The sequence below is a fragment of the Barbus barbus genome (assembly GCF_936440315.1).
Source record: "Barbus barbus genome assembly, chromosome: 8".
NCBI classification, from domain to species: Eukaryota; Metazoa; Chordata; class Actinopteri; order Cypriniformes; family Cyprinidae; genus Barbus; species Barbus barbus.
Window position 1 is genome coordinate 19,644,464 of NC_136736.1, and position 20,884 is coordinate 19,665,347.

Consider the following 20,884-nt stretch of genomic DNA (forward strand, 5'->3'; position numbering starts at 1 on the left):
AAAAAAAAAGAAATTGACAATTTGACTTGTGAAATGACTTGAGTTGAGTTTGACTTGAGTAACTTGGAACTGTCAGATGATGCACAGGAAATGTTTGTCACTTGTATCCGTAATTGTTGTTCTCTTGTTTTAGTGGAGAGGATAAACCAGGATGGTAATGTGTTGTGTCTAACAAGCTTCACCTTGACAAAAAACAACTGCCACCCTCCCCTGAATTTTTCTTGTGAGCACTTGAAACTTAGCAGTCATGTCTAATCTTAACAATGCACTTTGCATTGAAAGCGGCCAGAGCACCGACATGTCACTCTTGCAAAAGGATAATCTTCAGGACGGTGGATTAAGCCAGCTGTTGGATTACAATGCCGAAATGGAAAGGTACAGGTCGTTTGCAAACTTTTACAAAACCAATGGGGCATTTCCACAGACCGCTAAGATTGCCCGCATAACGACACCAATTTTTCCCAGCGCCAGAATCGGCGTGTCCCCTTGGAACTGTGATAACGGCATGCTCTGGGGAAGGAAATCAGCAGCAATAAACCCTAATAGGACCAGCATGCATAGAAATGACTCCCAAAGGCCGGGGAAACCTGGCGTGCCGCCAGAGACGCTGCAAATGGCAAATAATAATTTCCTCTCTAGCTTATCCCCTGAACACTGCAGACCTTTAGCAGGAGAATGCATGAACAAGCTGAAATGCGGTGCTGCTGAAGCAGAGATAATGAATCTCCCGGAACGTGTTGGAACTTTTTCTGCTATTCCGGCTTTAGGGGGCATCTCATTACCTCCCGGGGTCATCGTCATGACAGCCCTTCACTCCCCCGCAGCCTCAGCAGCCGTTACAGACAGTGCGTTTCAAATTGCCAATCTGGCAGACTGCCCACAGAATAATTCCTCCGCATCCAGCGGAAACCCAGCGAAAAAGAAAAGGAAAAGGTGTGGGGTCTGCGCGCCCTGCAGGAGGCTAATCAACTGTGGAGTGTGCAGCAGTTGTCGGAACCGTAAGACGGGCCACCAGATCTGCAAGTTTCGGAAATGCGAGGAGCTAAAAAAGAAGCCTGGCTCATCACTAGAGGTGAGACGATGGCTCAGACACCACACTCCCCCTCCCTCTCTCCCTCCGTGCACTCAAAAGCATTAACCTTTCCTTCTAGTCACGTTTCTAAGCCCTTGAAAATTGTTTCCATGCCCACCCATGCCTGAACATCCCCCCAGCTTCTCAAATCTGCCTACCCGCCTAGCCTAATTGGCAGTAATTAGGGGTGTTTGTGCGGAGCGCAAGCTGAGCTTGGCTCAGACACCCCTAATTGCTGCCAGTCAGGCTGGGGCTGGAACGCATCCGAACAACCCAGGGCTTGGCTCTGCTCCAAGCTGAGCTGGGAAATGGTTTTCAGCAGAGAGCCATCCTTCTCTGCACTTGGTCATTTTAACCAATTATAGAAACTGTCTCCTGACGAGGCTAGTCGATCTCTCCCACAATGGGAGCAATAGGAAAATTCCTGCTGCTGTTCTTCTATCACACTTGGGACGTGGAACGTCTAGATTCTCATCCTAATATCCTTACACACTGAAAAGGAAATAAGAAAAACAATCGAAAGCATTTTTATTAATTTTGGATAAATGAACCACATAAAGACAAATATAGGATATATTTCTAGAAACAGGAGAATTTAGTTCCGCTAACAAAGGCTCTGTTTACACATGGTGTGAACATCCGTCTTGGGTGATGTGATGTGAACAGCACAATATACAAGTGTAAACAAGTTACAATGTGCACATTTTACAAATTGCACAAAAGGACAATAAAAAGCACTTGGCATTTGTTGTGTAAATGCTAATGTGTCCTAATGCATCTCGAACAACATGACTACCTACTCATCTAATATGTAATCAATGCACCAAAACAAAGGTTTGAAAATTGCACATTGACTTCTGTGTCTGACATCAACATGCACTGACCTTCCCTTCAACGAACTGCAATCACAATCAGTGGTTACAGGAGATGCATATGAAAAGCATGTTAATACCAGTTGTAAATAGGAACTAAAGCATATTTTCACAATGAGTAAATTCTACACCTGCTGATTGAGTGCATGGAAATTTATCTAAATATATTTAAATACTTGTTAATACTGTTTTCTATAATCTGTTGACTTGTGTGCAGGTTAAGGTTGAGTGTTGTTTGTTACATACGTTTGGTGTTGTAGCAGCTAGTAGTTTATGTTGTTCTATAGTTACTTCTCATTACTTCACCAAGAATGTACAGGCCAAGGTTCTGAACACTGATTTGGCATTGTTGATGTGATTGTCATGCATGATAGGTGGAGTGTGGAATTTACATTTTATTTTAAAATACTTTTAACTATCCTAGCTTAATATACATGAACAATGTGTAAGCTATTATAGGTTGATTTCTCATAATAGCATAAGCAGTGCTATAATTTGTGGCACTTTCAGAACCGTCAGAGCCTTTCAAAATCCCAACAGTTTGGGTGACCAATGGCAGATGGGGGAAGTGGTCTGGTTTGGAAACCTGTTTGAAAAGGTGTTTTTCTGTTTTGTTTGTTTTGTTTTTTTGCTATTCCATGTGTTGCTGCTTTTGAAACAGATGTAACATACTTCACCTAAAGTTGAACCATGTATTAATTTATTTTAGGACATTATGGCAGTTTGGAACTATTAATTCATTAATTTAATAAATCTTCATTTTGAGATTGTGAAATACACTTCTCTGTAGAATGCCATTTTGAATTCTTTAGAATAAACTCCATTGCTAAAGGTTTTAATGAACATGTTTCATTTTTGGTAGATAAAGTGATACAGAAATGAATCAATGGGGTATTTATTGATCTAGGATGGTACAACGCTGCAAGAGGGCTAATAGTAATCTCATGTAAGGTTTACTTCAGGTATTGTGTACAGTGAGGTGCCTGTTGATTAAAGAAAATTTACTTGAACACCAAATCAGCATATTTTGAATAATGTCTGAAGGATCATGTGACACTGAAGACTGGAATAATGACTGCTGAAAACTCAGCTGTGTCATCACAGGAATAAATTACTTTTTAAAATGTATTAAAATAGAAAACAGCTGTTATACATTGTAATAATATTTACAATATTCTATTGGAGCTCTAATTAGTATGTGAGGAAATGGGTGATCTGAGTTTGCTGTAAGACTTATTATTGACTTGCTTGCAACTATAAGTCTGGATGCACAACACACAAACACACACTGATTCACACACACACACAGACAGACACACACACACACACAAACACACACACACACACACACACACACACACACACACACACACACACACATGTATGTAGACCCAGCTGATTGCACCTTTTGCTGCTAACAAATGATAAACTCCCAGTAAGCAGCTGGATGTTCCTGTCAGTGTTTTGCACCTGGGAATCACCCTGAACTAATTATATCTTAAGCGGCAGTGGAAAATGCAAATTAGAATTTTACTTACACCCCTGAAATCGGAGAGCCAATTTAATCTAATACCGCCTTTAATTTAGCGCGCTAATGCAAGATCCCGGAGGATTACCCTGTGTCACTGCTCTGCTGTTCTCGCTCTCTCTCTCTCTCTCTCTCTCTCTCTCTCTCAGACACCAGAATGGATTAGTCTAGCAGAGTCATCTTATCTTTCCTAACGTTTCCTGAGCTTGCTTTGGGTCCAGTAATGCTCCGGGTTAGTCAGACAGTTTGAGCTTGGGTTCTTTTTTGGAAGTTTTTTTTAAAGATGTTGATCAAAGGGCTGTGTGCATACATACGCCAGGATCTATATTGGAAAGTGGTTGTTTTTGTGGTGTGAAATGAATAGTTTTTTTTATGATAATGCACAAAGATATATTTCAGCATTTAGTGATTGCTCAGTGATTATGAGAAGTACCGCAGCTTAAATGCTGCATAAATTATTGAATTTTTGCTTGGGGAAATTAAATGTAAGACAAAGTATTTTGTTTGTTCCATGAATAGGGCTGTTTTTGCCTGTAAAAGACTGATTATCTGACAAAGAGTTTGCCAGGATAAATTAAAATAATTTTACACTTATGTCATAACTTATTCACACACTTCATTCAAAACCATATATACTGTATATACAGTAAATTACAAGCTCCTAATATTACAAAAAACAAATCACCGTAAAGGCTATGACTTCTACTATAGGGCAGTATATTTCACTATTTATGTCTTCTGAACCAGCATCATACTGTAGCTTTGTGTGAGGAACAGAATACAATTTAAAGGGATAGTTCACCCAATTGTTAAAAAAATTTTTTTTTTTTCATGATTTACGCACCCTGTAAACATGTATGACTTTCTTCTTTGCAACATAATAGAAGGTATTTTTTTAATGTCTTTGGAAATGTTATTTTGTTCTCTTTGGAAGTCAATGTCAGGTTTGGGACAACAATTTTCATATTTGGGTGAATCGCTTTATCTTATTATTCACTGAATATATTTTCTCTCCTCCACAGTTTACGAATCTTATCAATGTTTACAAATTCAAGTTTAAAAAAAAAAATCCCATTGCTCTGCACAATGTGCTACAACTTTGTTGCTGAATTTATTGTTTTTTCTTGCGCTACCAATTAAGACTGAAATGTAATCAGACATGCCTGGCCTGTGCCCTTACCCATGACGCCTGCTGTCTCCTCTGACCTGGCTTGATTTAACATCTCCAGTTCAGTGGCGAAAGCAACTCATTATCAGTGGCCGTTTTCTAGGATGGGGATGGGTGGCAGATCAGTGGAGGATGGTCAGGGTGAAAGTGTAGGTGCGGCGAACGTTAATGTGTGGCACTTTAAATTTTAAACAGGCGACTGTAAATAATTGATGGCTAGCTCTGGATGAGAAGTTAAATGGTTCCCCATCATTGCAGTGACCTGTTTGAAAATACGTGAAGAAAGTCAACGCAGAAGGGGTCTTAGTATTTACATTTAGGCCATAAAAAATATTGCAGACATTTTGTACCGCATTTCAGCAACATTTACAGATTCAGTTAAAGATACATCAAAAATAAATAAAAAAAGAAAGAAATTACGAAGAAATAAAAAAATATGTCAAATGAGATCAAGGCTCATAAACCCTTGTAAAAAACTGAAGTACTGTACACTTTATCATACTTTTAAAAAGAGTACTTATTGTGGAAATAATATATTTTAAAAGAATGTGCAAACTGAATGTAATGTTTTCAATTAAATAAAAAAAATATTATAATATAAATTTATATTAGATGCAATCAGCTTTTAAGAACTTTAGAACTTTAGAGGGCTTTTGGCCACTTAAGTAGGACTTAAGTACATATTTATATATAATTTCATAATTACTTCAATTGTCTTTGAAATATAAAGCGTGCTACTGAATTTACTTTTATGCATTTATGCTTATTTATATTTATATATAATCATAATACTTATAGAATAAAATAGAATATTTATTCTTAATAGAATAAAACTTGTATGTCATGTTTTTAAAATATTTGTAATTACAGATTTGTAATGATAAAGTTGCATTTTGCATTTGATATTACTTATTTTATTTACATAACACATGCATTATAGGTCATTGTTTCTGCAAAATAAATAAATTATGAGTTACACATGAAGAGTTCATTTGCAAAAACAGAGAAATCCATTTTTAACCATTTTCAAAAATCATGTTTTTTCATTGTGCTTTCCAATGAATTTCAATCAAACTGCAGTTGGGTTATTTTGACTAGGTACAAAATTACTAAAAAATACTAGCTAAATAACACAATAAAACACAATAAAAACATGATAGGATAATAAAAAAACATGAATTTTGAACATTTTTAAAAACGGAGTTTGCTGTTTTTGCAAAGAAACTCTTCACGTACTCATTTGAATGAGTAACACCCTTGTCTTTGCTTCATGCTGAATCTACACAAATAGGTGTCAGTATAAAGTCCAAGTCATTGACATTATCTTAAATGCACAATGTCCAGCACACTAAAGCATGGAAGACAGTAATATTGTCAAATTACTTGAATTTTGACATAGATTTGGGTATGAAGAGTAGGGACAAACTAAAAGACTAATAAAAGACTTAAAGATTAATGATCCCTATACCAATATTTACAACTGCAGCTGATTTTGCATTCATCAAATCAAAACATTTTATTAACCTAAAGTTCTAGTAAAGTGGTTTGATGAGCTTTTTTTCCCCTCAATGCTTTGACATATTTCCAATTGAAATAAGAAGTCAAGGGGGGGCATTTCAAAGAACTCCTCTATAGCGCTTTAAAATACAGCATTCTGTGTAGTATGTGTAGAATTCAAAAGGGTTGGATAGGTTTTGTGGTCTCGCACAAATGATTGGCTCTGAGAAGCACTGAAAATTTTATGAGAGGCTAATGAAGTATGATGTCATTAAAATTGTCCATCCATATTGTTGATTCAGAGAGACTGTAAAATTTTAAATCATAAATCTTCTATATGCAAATTTTGTCATTGTTTTGGAGCACTCTAATTTATAGATTAGCTTAAGGTTAGCAGATTTATACTAAAAGCTACAAAACATCAGTTTGATTGGAGACAGTTTTTGCTGTCTTTTATTTGTCCCAGTGGTATATACTGACATCTCCTGGTGTGGATGCATGGAGTCTGTTCGTTAACCATTGGTGCTTCACACCAGGCTGTTTGTTTATGTTTTGTTTCTTTTTGTCTGATGAGCTCAGGTGAAGAAAAAGTGTCATTCTCGCTTTGTGTTGTGATGATACAAAGAAAGCATGGAAAGAAAGTCTTATCTTCATTTCTGAGTGTCTGTTAATACAGTATGAGGTTTTAGCTGATTGCACATGCTGATTGTGCAAAATATCATTGAATGGTACAATGTTGTTATAAAGGATGTTACAGCATCCTTAATGTTTTTGTTAAACTTTTTATTTTTATTTTTATTTTTTAACTATATATGTATTGTAGTCTAATGCATCTTGCTGCTGTTTTTTGAGGCACATTTTCTTTACTTCTTCTCCTCAGACCATAAAATAAATCCTTGTCAATTTTGTAATGAGTTATGGCTTCTTAGCACATCATTGCCTATGTTTTTCCTTGTGTCTTCAAACACACATCAATTAAATTGACATTCTTGGATTCAGTCCCAACAAATTTGCGTATGTTGTTAGTGGATCATGATTCATGAAGCAGAGTATGGCTGCCTCAACATCTTTCCCATTTTTTTAGTGTATGGTTCGCAGCTGTGTTTCTATGTCTTTGACAGACACATTTTGTGGTGTGATGGCTGCGGATGTCTTGTCTTCATGAAATCCTGACATTTTTCCATGGGGAAAAAGTACTGCTACATACAATCACCGGACACTTTTTATAGGGTATGATTTCTGTGATTTGAGACATACATTACACTATGTGTCAGAACACTAATTACAGAACCTTTTTTTTCATATTTTGTTTTATTAGGTTTACATGCATCCGAGGCCAAAAAAAAAAAAAAATGCAGATCACCTAATTTCTCAAAGAGTCTAAGACAGTTTGTTCAAAGACTCAGTCTCTCTAAAACTGCACTTTCCTGGATCCTAGTCTGCTTTGATTGGTCAGATGGCCCAGTCTGTTGAGATTTATTTACCGCTTACATTGTGTTTCCACAACAAAACGCCCATGACCATATTTCTGCTCTGGAGGCTGTCAATCCTCAGTGATTGTGAACACTGTAACTACAGTAATGATGGCATTGATTTTAGCAATCCAATGATGTCCAATGATGAAATTTTGAAAGAACTAGTTGATCAACCAGAGTCTCCATTGCAAGCACGACTTGAGCAGGACATTTCTTAGTGATAAGTTTTTAATGACTTTGTCTTATATTATGAGATGTTGTAAATGTGTTTCCTCAACATCAGCATTAACAAGTGTATGTCCATCAATAAACTAAAACTTACAGTTTCAGTAAGACAGTAATAACGTGAGTTGTCCGGTTAGATGCAGACCTACAGCTTGTGCACTGGCTGTGTACTGTGTACACAATATAAAACCCAAAGCTACATATTTTGAACACTTGGTATAAAATATATACCCCAATAATTAATAATTCCTACAAGTTGTGATTCAGAGGAGAAAGTGGGTACTGTCCTGTCTTTAATGGATAAGCTATGTAGATAAGTTATGGAAGAGAGACTGGAATTAGACTGGAATTACAGATGACTTGTTTTGGGAGTTCAGAGTCTTTCGTTTGGGAGACAATAACTTTATTTACTGTGCACTTTGATCCTTAAAACTTTGCAGACCTTTTAAATTCACAAACAGCTATATTACACAGTGCATGAAAGATAATATTTGAAAAGCATAATGGGGCACTTTAATTCAGTTTTTCACCTTTCAGTAGTTTAGATAGTTTAGAGGTATAGTATATGCTAATCACAGGATCTTTGGTATGACTGGAAGATGACTATCCATTAATGACCAACATGTCTAAGCTTGAATAACTCTGTTAGGGAGAAATGATTGCTCCTTCTAGATGAGGACGTTTGGTTGGAGATATATTGAAGTCTGTAATTTAACAAATATTAAAGTATTAGATCACTCCAGAATGAAAATTCTGTAATCAATAGCCTCCTGACATTCCCAACATGTATAACATTTTCCCTGAAGGAAATGCTTAAGATGTTCTCGCTGCTCTTTTCCATACATTGACCATAAAAAAAAAGATTTTCACATGTGCACATTCATACTTTGCTAGTACCCAGCATCTCTTTTCTAAGTTTTTATTTGTATTTTTTTGCAGTTTGACAGTCACCAATCCTACCCACCAATCATAAAGAACAGCATCACAGTGTACGCCTGGTGTTACAGACAGTTTTAATTTCTGCTTAAATGATGAATTATCTTTACCAACCAAATCTGGTATATTAGAATATATTTAAAAATTCTGAATTATGATTGATAAGTAAGTAGAACTGAAACAAGAACTGAAATACAGAACTGGCTTATCTTTGAGAGAATTTTTCTACTTAGAAAATAGTACAGTCCTTTTCTTCAGTCTTGAAGATGGCTAAAATAACTGGCATTGCAAACAGACAGACCGAGGGCTTCACAGTCAGTGGGAGATTCAGTTTAATTACCTTCAAATATTAGTGCTCCCAGAGAAGCTGGTGAATCTGTTTAGAGAGGAAGGCCGGTCAACTCCTGTTTTGCATTTTGATTTAACATTTCAAAAAACAAGCAATCTGTTCAGATCGCTTAGCCCTCGCACCGATACACCCACATGGCTCATCGCTATGCTGCACTCACTCTCCTGTGCCGACGCCAATGACTGACGTCCTGCTGCCATTCTTTAAAGGCCTGCGGGCCGCCACAGGGAGGGAAGCTTTCCACAAAATGTCCCCTGAGAGCCCTTAGAAAGCACCCTGCTGCCACTGTCTTCCTCTCACTCTTTCACCATCCACTCTTGTACCTTTTCTACTTGTGTTTCTCCGCCTCCTAAAAATGAGTTTTTCTTTTTCTACCCCTCTTCATTTTCTTGATGTAGCTCAACAGCTAACAGTGACATCAGCCTTATTTTCCTGTTTCTCGCTGGCCTTTCCTGTTATACCACTGTTTATGGGGTTGTTGTCTGAGCAATAATGATATCTTAGAAGTGCTCTTACAGAAAGCTGGATGGTGTTCTCTAGACTGTGTTGACAGACTCTGAATACTGAGCAGTTTAAAATTATAATGGAGATGTAGTCATCATTCAACACCTTTGAAATTTTGGTTGGAAGATATATCTTCTAAAATATCTATGCGTTTTTATTTAATTCTTAATTATGTGGTGCTACTTTATCATGCAAAAGGGTTTTATTATTTTATTTTATTTTATTTTACTAACCACTTGTCTTATGTGAGGTCCAAAACATGCTAGAATCTATCCAAAAACAAAATAAAACAAAGAAAAAATATGGATGGCCGGTCCATCACAAGTCATTTTATTTCATTTTATTTTATTAACCACTTGTCTTATCTGGTGTCACAGAAATGCTAAAGCCTATCAAAGCATCTCATCATAAGCAAGGAAACGGCTTAGACAGCCAGTTCATCATAAGTGTTGTATTTTATTATATTTTATTAACACTTTTAATAAGAGGAGCATATACAGAATGATGATAAAGAGGTGAGCTTAAAAATTACACAAGCCAAATTTGAACTTGTGTCATCACCATTAGGACCACAGCTAGAAAACAAACACTAGACCAACACACTTTTCTTTTTTTTTTTCTCAGAGCATTTATAGCAAGAAACATTCAGAATCTGTCCCTCACATTTAGTGAGACATTTAAAGTAGTCTCCAGCTTGATTGTATCATCTCTCCTGACTGGCTCTCTGTTATTTGTGTTAAGTATTGTATGAGGGAAAAATAGCCTATGACTTCCAGATGTACTTCATGGTATTCTAGATCTTTACTTTTCTTACAAGGTCAAATGTATACTCAGAAGATGGCATGGATATTACATCTCATAACTGCTCTCTTCACACATTTCTTTCTCTTTCTCTGTCCATATCTGACAAGATGCTTTATATTAAACAGGTACTTTTCTATCATTGCTCTGTGGTCTGATAAATGTGATAGACTCAGACACCAAACAGTATGTAAATAAGACACTGTTGTTCAAGTAACAGATTTCCTTTGGGAATTCCACTAAATATTTCTACAAAATATTCCCACTACTTGACAGATATCACAGACATACTGTAGGTGTGCTTTCTCTGTGTCAAGCTCTGGGCTCTCTTCAAAACACACTAACTAACTAAATAACTAAATAAATAAAAATAAAACACAATGGAAGTGACAGATTTTTTGAATATTTAAAAGTATTAAAAAAAATAAAATAAAAACCACTTGCATACATTTTCTTTCGAAATGTCCATATTATTTGATTTGCAAAGCGGTTTAAATAATTTTAAAGTCTCTTTAGGACTTTGGGCATTACGTTGTCATTGCAGCAAATCAACTTTACGCAGAAAAATAAAAGGAAAATAGTCATGCTTTTTAGCTAGTCATAGCTTTGCAAATATTAGTCCATTATAACTGCTGTATCGTGCAGATTCTGTCTTGTAACAAATCATATCTGTTGTGTTGTAGATAATTGCATCATTAAAGGTTTATACAGAATTTCTCTCAAAAAAAAAAACTGCAAATAACTGCTGTAAAGATATGCATTATATATTTCATATTTTAAATACTGACCTGATTAGCTAATTCACATTGGCAACATCAAACTGTGATATATATATATATATATATATATATATATATATATATATATATAATTATTTGAATTTTTTGTGAAAGCAATGTTTTTAAACATGATTGCTTGTATTTTTAATCATTCATTCTGTTTGAATGAAAGTGTTTATATGTAAGGCTAAAGCAATCAACTGCAGAATGTGGATGGCATAGATGAGCGGTGTGCTTGTAACAGCCTTGAACTGGCTCCATATTATATGCCGCTCAAGCAGCTGGGATATTGGCTACCAACACTGAGATGAGATCTCCTTCTGTGAATGTTGGTGATGGATTGCTGTACCTTCCAGGTTTGGGCTCGGCAACGCCCCAATATTCCCGCAGAATAGAGTGACAGGCAATATATAACACATCAGTTTGGGCTGACTGCACCAGAAAAACTTTTTTTTTTTTTTCTGTCTGGAGAGCAGCCCTGTATTTTTGGCTAGCCCTCACAATCCTAAACTGCTTGAATCTTTTGTATTTTTCCTCTCTTTCTGTGATTCTGTCATCCTCTGTTCTTCAGAGTTACTTGCTAGAATTGACTAATTTAAAAAAAAAACTTTTATAGCTTTTTTGTAATTGCCAAGAAATTGATGAACATTTGTGCTGTTTTTAAGATGAAGACTGACAGTAAGACAACCATCCATACTTATCTGTATGGGCATATGAGGTTGTGCCCCGCCAAAATATTCATCCACCTGAAAACATATAACTCTATATAAATTGAATCAATCCTAAATTCTAAATTTAGGAATTTTGATTTAACTTGTAAATGTTCAGCATTATTCAGCAAATATGATCAATTTTATAGCCTTTATTAGATATCGTTTTTAATTAAAATATTCATATTAATCATATTAATCATCATATTCATATAAATACCTTATTTCGAAATGTACAGAAATACATGCTTTCAAATGTTCTTAAATTAAGATTATTTCATTTATTCACTATACTATTTATTACTAATGTCTCATTTCAGTTTTAGTTTGGCTCTAGTCTTGTATTTATTCCAGTTTATATGAAAAGGTTCATGTAGCGTAGATTAAAATTCATATACAGTGTAAATCCTTTTCACTGAACGTTAAAAATTAGTTTGAAAAAGTTAGTTTGCTGTAGTTCGTTTATAGCCTAAGTTTAGCTTTTCAGTTCTGGTGCTTATATTTAGGCTTCAAAATTCGTCAAAGTTATATTATTTTGTGAAGATTATCTTGATGGACAAAACGTGTAAATTTCATTAACTATGATTGAACACAGAGCTTATTTTTTGCGATAATCCAAAAGCCTTTGGAAAAATCCTATTGGGTTTTTGTCGAGGGAACCAGTTTCATGCTTAACAGCCGATCCGCCTACAAAATGACGTTATAGTTCCCCCACTCTATACATAAGGTGCTGTGAGTTATTAAGACATACTACTGCAGCACAAATAGCATATATAATAACCCATAGCAGACCTGTGCAGGTGGAGCTGGGGAAGATGCAGGGTTTCAGAGGAACTCTGAATGCGCACTGCGAACTGCTCTAGTAAATGCTAAACAGCCATTTAAATGTAAAGCAGTAAGCTAACTGGCTGTGTATGCAACATGAACCAATCATCTTATGCCAAGTAGTTTAATGCTGTAAATATCATCAGTTTGCATTATTTACCCATCAGTCTGCACCATCTAGAGTTTTTAAAATATGTAAGTGCAAAGCTGAGATGAAATGTTTACATCTGCTTAGCAACATTGCAGTTTGCTGCATTAAAATAGAATTCAAGTGATGTGCTCATATGTGTGTACTATGTGTGTATTGGCTATTTTACAATGGTTTCAAATGCAGCCTATGAAAACTGGAACTACAGATGGAAACATCCATTTATAACATTAGTTGAGGTGTTTTGAGTCTTTTGTTTTGAACTCATACAAACATTGGTTTTCAGTGATCTTATCTTTTGGATTTCATCAGTCAAATTCAAGCAGAAAGTAATCCTATGAATAATTTTCAAGATATTTAATTTCACTGGATTGGTTTCTAAAAATAAGCATTATCATATGGTTTTTAAAAGTATCTAAATCATTTTCAGTATGAATGCGTGCAAAGATCTGGAAGGTGCTTTTAAGTTGATAGTTCTTTAAAAGTTGATTTAGATCAGATTTATTTTGTAATGGTAGCTAAGCACAAAACACAATTATATGGTCAGTGGCATTTTATTATTTGCATTTTTTTTTCAATATCCTGCTGTCTGACCCCATCAGAAAAACGGTGGCATCATATATTATTACCATAACAAGGATTTAGTCATAATGCATACACCTCTCACTCAATGATTGCACATGATATGTACACAAATTTTCTGAAATTAAATTAAAATGTATTATGCATGATATTTAATTTTAATTATGAGACATATTAATTGGCTTTCCGATATATCGGTCTGTCTTAGTTCTTGTGGTTTTAGGTTGAGTAGTGAATGCATGTGAAATATGTTTACAGGTTCAGCGGTAGAAACAGTCTGAGGATATGAGCTATTCTTGTGTTGGGAGCATAAGCCATGAAGGAAGAGAGAAGTGAAGGATTATTTATTTATTTCTGAAAGAACCTGTCAGAATTGCCTCCAAAGGATTGCAGTCATGAATGGTGGCCTGGTTCCCAGTCCATACGTTAATAAATAATGGATATGTCAGGGCAACGTATGGGCTGTGCGTTATAATGAGCGTTCTGGAGCACATCAGCACACTGCCTGGACTGGTATTCATCTTGTGAAGAGACGAGGGTCTCAGCCACTGTCACTGAACCCAAGCCCCCTCGTTCTTTTTTTCCCGTCAGCTTTCTGTTTCTTAAACTTTACCCTTCTTTTTTTAAAAGAAAACTTTCTAGCAATGTAGAGGACATCTCAACATATTTTTACATAAACATTATGTTCTGGGTACTAACTGATTACATGTAATCTGGATTATGTAAACAGATTCCAAAAATGAAATGCTTGTAATTAGATTATATCCTACTTTAAAATGCTCATCATCAGATAACAGTTACTTTTTTATGGATTACATGATTACATTTTATTCACACAATGCCTTTAAATTCTTCAAAATTTGTATTCTTCCTAAGTTTTCTTCATTGTCTCTTAAACTGTCTCTTAAATCTAAAAATCCTACTTTGACAATTCACAATATAGAATGGCCATGGCCATAAATTTAGGTCGAAGCACATATGATTGTAATGGTAAATTTTTTTGTAAGGGTATCTTAAAGGTATAGTGAAAGAATAAAAAATGATGTCATCCTTTACTCAATCTCATTGTGTTACAAACCTGTGTCACCTTCTTTCGTGGAACACAAAAGAAGAGTTTTTTTTTGTGCTTTTTTGTCCATACAAAACAACACTGAGATTAAAAAAAAAATATATATATAATCTGCTTTGTTAATAGTCATACAAGTCATTCAAGTCTGAAACATCATGAATAAATTATGACATAATTTCCTCTTTTTTCTGGTTAACCATTCCTTAAATTCAGGGCTGTATTTGGCTTACTTCAGTTGATGTGTCTTTAACGTGTGTCAGCGAGCGTATTTCGTTCTTAAACTCATCTACGTTGACGGCCCAGTGCTGATTGAATTTGAGTCTCTGCAGCATCTGCCATTATCATCCTCGTGGTCTTGAGTGGTTATTCTGTGGCCTCTACGAATCACCATATCAGGCCTTCTGGGGGTGGGGAGAAAGGATATGAATGTGTGTGTGTCTGTGTGTGTGCGTGCGTGAGACAGAGAAAGAGTCTGTGTGCATATATGTGTGTGTGAAAAAGTATGCCCGTGTCTTTGAGTGCGTATGTATGTGTGTGTATGTGTGTGTGTACGTATATATATATATATATATATATATGCACTGTATAAGTACAGTACTTGTTGGTATGTGTGTGTGTGTTTGGAATTGATTAGGGTTTGATTATGAGCCAGCACTCTTCCAACCCCATCAATCTTCTCTTTTCTTCTACTCCCCCTCACCTCAATCAGAGCAGGACATGTACGGCCCCTGCCATTAGCTGCACCTGCCATCCCCAATCAGTGTCAATGGCTGTTAGGACCCCCACCACATCCAGAACTCTCTTTCATTCAGTCTGCATGATTTTGGCTTTGACGTGTCTTTCTTTGTGATTTGAACATTTTGTCAGATACAAATAATTAATAATTGTCTAAATAATTATTGATATAACTGTCTGGTTTTATTATTTACAACATGAAAATAATTATCAATTATAAGTATTCCTTTGCAACATTTTGTATGTTTGGGTAGATACTGAAACCTACAATAACCTCTAAATGTAGGCAGAATTACGTATTTACATATAGAAATGTAAAATATTTACAAATCCTTTATATCATAAATATATTTATGTAGTTACATTTTTATAGTTTTTAAAAAGATATATTTTAGAGCTGGATTTTTGTGGTTATGGTTGCTACTGGGGTTGCAGATAGAGAACACTGAATGAAGGCTTGAATTTAATCAGACTGATTTAATTCAGCATGTTCAGAAAACTGCTGTATTCTACAGCAAACAAAATAAGTATTACACTAAATAATGGTTAAACCATTACAGAAATGTTCTCATTTTAGGACTTTAAAGTATAGTCTTGTTGAAATGATGTAATCCTTTAAAACAAGTCAGCATCAGAAGTGACACAGAACAGTGTGTAATGTTATCGTTTCAAATCAGCAAACTAATAAATGCAACTGAAAATTTTAAAATCTCATTGCTTATAACAAAATCAACTGATTAATTAAATTAGTTTGGAACAGCTTCTGAATACAGTGGAAATCGAACTGAGGGTTTTCAAAAAATGGTTTGATGATAACAGACTTTTACTGAATTTAAGTAAAACAAAGATTATAATATTCACTAATCGACAAAGTAACAATAAAGTGAAACTAATGATTAATGATGAGGAAATAGAAAGAAATACATTTTTGGGTGTTATAATTGATCATAAATTATTTTGGAAATCACATATTAATCATGTAAAAACAGAGATGTCCAAATCCATTGCAATATTAAATAGAATAAAACTTGAATGAATTATTTTGAGTGAAAAAACTTTATATATATATATTGTATTGTGTGCTCATAGTTCCATACATTACTTATTGTGTGGCGGTGTGGGGTCACACATATAAAACCAATTTAAATTCAATATATATGTTACAAAAGAGAGCTATTAGGATTGTTAAAAGGATTGATTATTACGAACCAACAAATAAATTGTTTATTAATTTACATGCATTAAAATTTGTAGATTTAGTTGATTTATATACTTTACAGTTAATGTACAAAGTTTATAATGATTATTATAATAAAGGCTGTTCAAAATAAGAGAAAGTCAGTATAATTTAAGAGGATTGTATATGTTCAAAAAAGTAAGGGCAAGAACTAATGCAAAAAGTAGGTGCTTATCTGTTAAAGGGGTAAATCTATGGAATAAATGTGATAAGGAGCTAAAAGTATGTACCAATTTAAGAAAATGTATAAAAATAAGGTGATAAACAATTATATGACTCAGTATTAATAAATTGTGGTTGTATTGTTAAAAAATTGAAGTAATAGCTGGAGTGTGTATTTTTATGTTTGTTTTGAATTATGTTTGTACATTTTGGGAAATGTTTTTGTAATATTGTTTATTTTGTGTTATTTAACTCGCCATTCAGTTAATTATGTATAAAGGGTAGGCATAATAAGCAAGGCTTCTGCCTACAACTTTTTCGGTAACTATGTATTTTTATTTATTTTGTGAAAATTTGTCTGTGAGGACCGGAATAAAATTATTATTGATTGATTGATTGATTAATTAAATTAATTAAATATTCAGGTCCCACTTTATATTAGGCATCCTAACTACTATGTACTTACATCATTGAATAAGTACATGTACTTATTGTGTTCATATTGTATCGAAAAACACTTTGGCTGCTATTGAGGTGGGATACGGGTAAGGTTAGGGAAAGGTTTGGTGGTGTGGGTAAGTTTAAGGGATGGGTCAACAGTGTAATTATAAATGTAATTACAGAAATTTATTTTAGATGCAATTACATGCAGGTAATTTTTTAAGTATAAGTACAATGCAATAACGTTTTTAAACAATAAGTGCATTGTACCAATGATTAATTTAAATGTAAGTGCATTGTAGTTAAGGTCAATGCATATAAAGTGAGACCAATATTCATATATTAAATAAGATTCATAAACATTTCCTCATCTATAAAACTGTATGTACATTTTAGATACAAGATTTTCTCTACTGTATATCAATATGGTATTTCAGTGTGTATGCAAATGTATGTAAATGTTCATTTGGTAGAACCACATTTTACAGAAAAAAACAAACAAACATATGAATACTTATGAGAAAATGTTGGATATGGCCAGCAATACAATATATTATTTTAATATTTTACAGTTTCTGACAATATCTGATACTGGAACGATAAAAAAAATAAAAAAAATAATAATAAAACAAAACAGTAATATTACCTGACAGCAATGTGGTCTCTGATATGCTGGCAACCTTGAGGACATATATTTTAAAAATGATTTTCCACGTATAAAAAAGACTAAGCATTGATTACAGGCTAATATGTATGTATGCCCTGTTGGCCAGCTGAACGTTTGTCCTAGCATCTTGATTAGAAATAAAACCTCAAAGTTACTTGCATCTCCCTGTCGTATCACAACCCCCTCTATCTGCGATTCCCTCCCCCCTCTCTCTGGGTGGTTTGATGGAGTGATTTTGATGGAGTGCGCAGGCGGGAGAGAGCCGTCGTCGAGCTGTGCTAATTGAGCTCTCTTTGTGCCTGGTCACAGCAGTGAGGCGAGGAGAGACGGCTGGAAGTGAATTTGAGCAGCACTCAGGAAGCCTCAACCAGATCGATAGTGCGAGACTTAACAAAACGCAGACATGCCGGCCACGCACATCAGGGTCATTACTATCTATAGTGAACCACATTTCCACCGGGGACTGATCAATGGGGGAAAGTATATGGATTTAGAGAAACATTTTTTTTTTCTCTAAGCCACAACTTATTTCTCATTCAAAAGAAAGGGGCTTTTTTTCCAAAAATCTCAACACTGGGATTAGTTTTCTGTGGTTGGCAGTTATCCAAAATATATGTGAGAAGAGAGTCACTCTATGCAAATCAATCCTTTTGTCCATGGCTCTTTCTGTTCCTCTCCTGCTCTTTACATTCAGTCATTCATGCTTTTATTTACTGAAGATATCATCATTCTGCACACTTTATCCCCTTATGATTCTAAACAGTCATGAAAATAATTTTTCACTGTTCAACATGAAAAACAGATATTTTCCATTATTGTCTGATTGGTCCCTTTAGGTTACATTCAAGAGAAATATCTAATTAGGCCTAAATGTAATAGTGTTAACACACAGGGTTAACAATAATAAACTTAATGTGTTGCATATTTGTCAGTTATATGAATGAAGCAGGTACCCCCCCCCCCCCCCCCCCCCCCCAAAAAAAAAAACAAACAAAAAAAAACATGGCATAGTAGAAACAAATAGGATTTATTAAAAATATAAACCTGGTTATTATATATTTAAAACACATTCAGTTTTGTTAGTACTATTACAGAAATCTGACAAATATGCATCACATTAAGTTTTAGTTTATATTAAAACTATGTAATCCAAATGGATGGAAATTTTGCATGAAATTAAAATAAATAAATCTTAAATTTAGGTCTAGATATTTTTTCCCCAGAGTAAGGGTGCTCGGCCTCTTCAGATAATTTGTTCTGTGTTGGTCTAGGAGTGTCTTTATTGCAGTAATAGTAACAGGTCACAAGTTATTAAAATGGCACAACAAAGACTTAAATAATTGCAGAGTAAATAATTTTTTTCCCTTTCTTTGCATTGCATGCGAACATTGAGTTGAGTGAATGTTGAGTGTGAATGTAAGCATTTTTGAGGAAAGTGTGGAGTCTGTGCATAATAATTCTGTAATGTCTTCAGTGATAGATGCAGTACTTGATTTACCAGCAGTGCAACGTAGCATCAGTAAAATGTGTAGATTATTTTACTGTTTACTAATTTTATTTTCTTGATATTTTCATTTATTTGTCATGTGGTGACACATGGCATCACATGACATTATTCATAACTCATCTTATGCTTAAGGTGTTTTTAGTTTGTCATCCTTTGTAGTATGTTGCAGTAGGCCTAAATGTTGAGGTCCATGCACATCTGAATAGAAAGAATGACATGCTCATAAACTCTTCAAGCAAGCAATACGTTGTGATGAGTTGAAACTAAGCATCTGTTGAATGAAACAGCTCTTACCTGTTGTTGTCACATTTGGTCATGTCTCACCACTTGCTTGCTGGATAATAAGTGTCCTTGCACTGAATGATCTTATGATCTGCTCATTTAATACGAACCACTATAAAAGTGTCCATCAATAAAACCTTTACCATATTTGATCTTTAACACCTTTCAAATAACTTACATAGATGAATAATTGCTGTTTGAAAAAAAAGGTTCCCTTGAGATTACGTTATACCATACATTATACATTCTTTTACCGATTTAAATCAATAGAATGCTCCATTGCTTTAAGCTTGTGTGATCATTATTCTTGACCACTGGATCAACTATTTACATTTTTTTCTTCACAGCTTGCACACACACACACACACACACACACACACACACAACTAGCTTAGGTGTGGTTAATTGGGCAGTTGCTCAAACATGGACATCAGGACAAAAACATTATGAGATGTACAAATTGAACTAAATGAGCAATAATAATTCTAAATAATATTTATGGTAGTCGTGGCCTAATGGATAGAGAGTTGGACTTGTAACCTGAAGGTCGTGGGTTCGAGTCTCAGGTCCGGCAGGGATTGTAGGTGGGGGGAGTGAATAACCAACACTTTCTCCACCCTCAATACCACGACTGAGGTGAGACCCTTGAGCAAGGCACCGACACCCAACTGCTCCCCGGGCGCTGCTCACTGCTCCGGGTGTATGTTCACTACTGTGTGTACACTTGGATGGGTTAAATGCAGAGCACACATTCCGAGTATGGGTCGCCACACACCACTACCTATTTGCTTTAAGAATGCTTTAATTAATGTTAACTAACTTTATTGTAAAATTTTACAAAGTTTATAATGCTGATTCTCTATACATTCCTTTTGTGTTTTCAACAGAGAACGCCAGTAAACAGCGGGGAAGCATTTCGATGGTTCTTTTAGGACTCTGAAACAAGTGACATCATATGCAGTGATGCAACAGACTTACCACAAAAAGAACTTGCAGGGCTACAAGGACCCAAAAATGGATGACAGAGCATGAGAGAGGGTGGGACAAGCTAAATAAAAATATATATAAAAAAATTTAATAAAAAAAACCTTTGTAATTTTATTTCCTGTGTAATTATTATTGTACTTTTGGCAGGATCATAGTGTATATTTTTCAGTGTCTGTCAATGTGTTTTAGTGTCTTGGCTGTGCAAGTTGCAGCCATTCTTGTAAAGAACTGAGTAGACAATCATTACAAACAGAAGATAATAATGTCAACCAATGGACTAATGGCCAATGAGATCACAACTCTCTTTAAAATACAACACATATTTT

The 20,884-nt window shown here is 34.9% G+C and overlaps 1 protein-coding gene across 1 annotated transcript; it reads left to right on the forward strand.

Moving 5' to 3' along the window:
- Positions 1–247: 247 nt before the first annotated feature.
- On the forward strand, positions 248–20,503 carry LOC306874275 (CXXC-type zinc finger protein 4; the record flags this gene model as incomplete). Its single annotated transcript, XM_079424212.1, has 2 exons — positions 248–1,072; positions 20,459–20,503. The coding sequence occupies 2 exons, from the start codon at positions 248–250 to the stop codon at positions 20,501–20,503; spliced, it is 870 nt and encodes a 289-aa protein (XP_079280338.1).
- Positions 20,504–20,884: the final 381 nt, after the last annotated feature.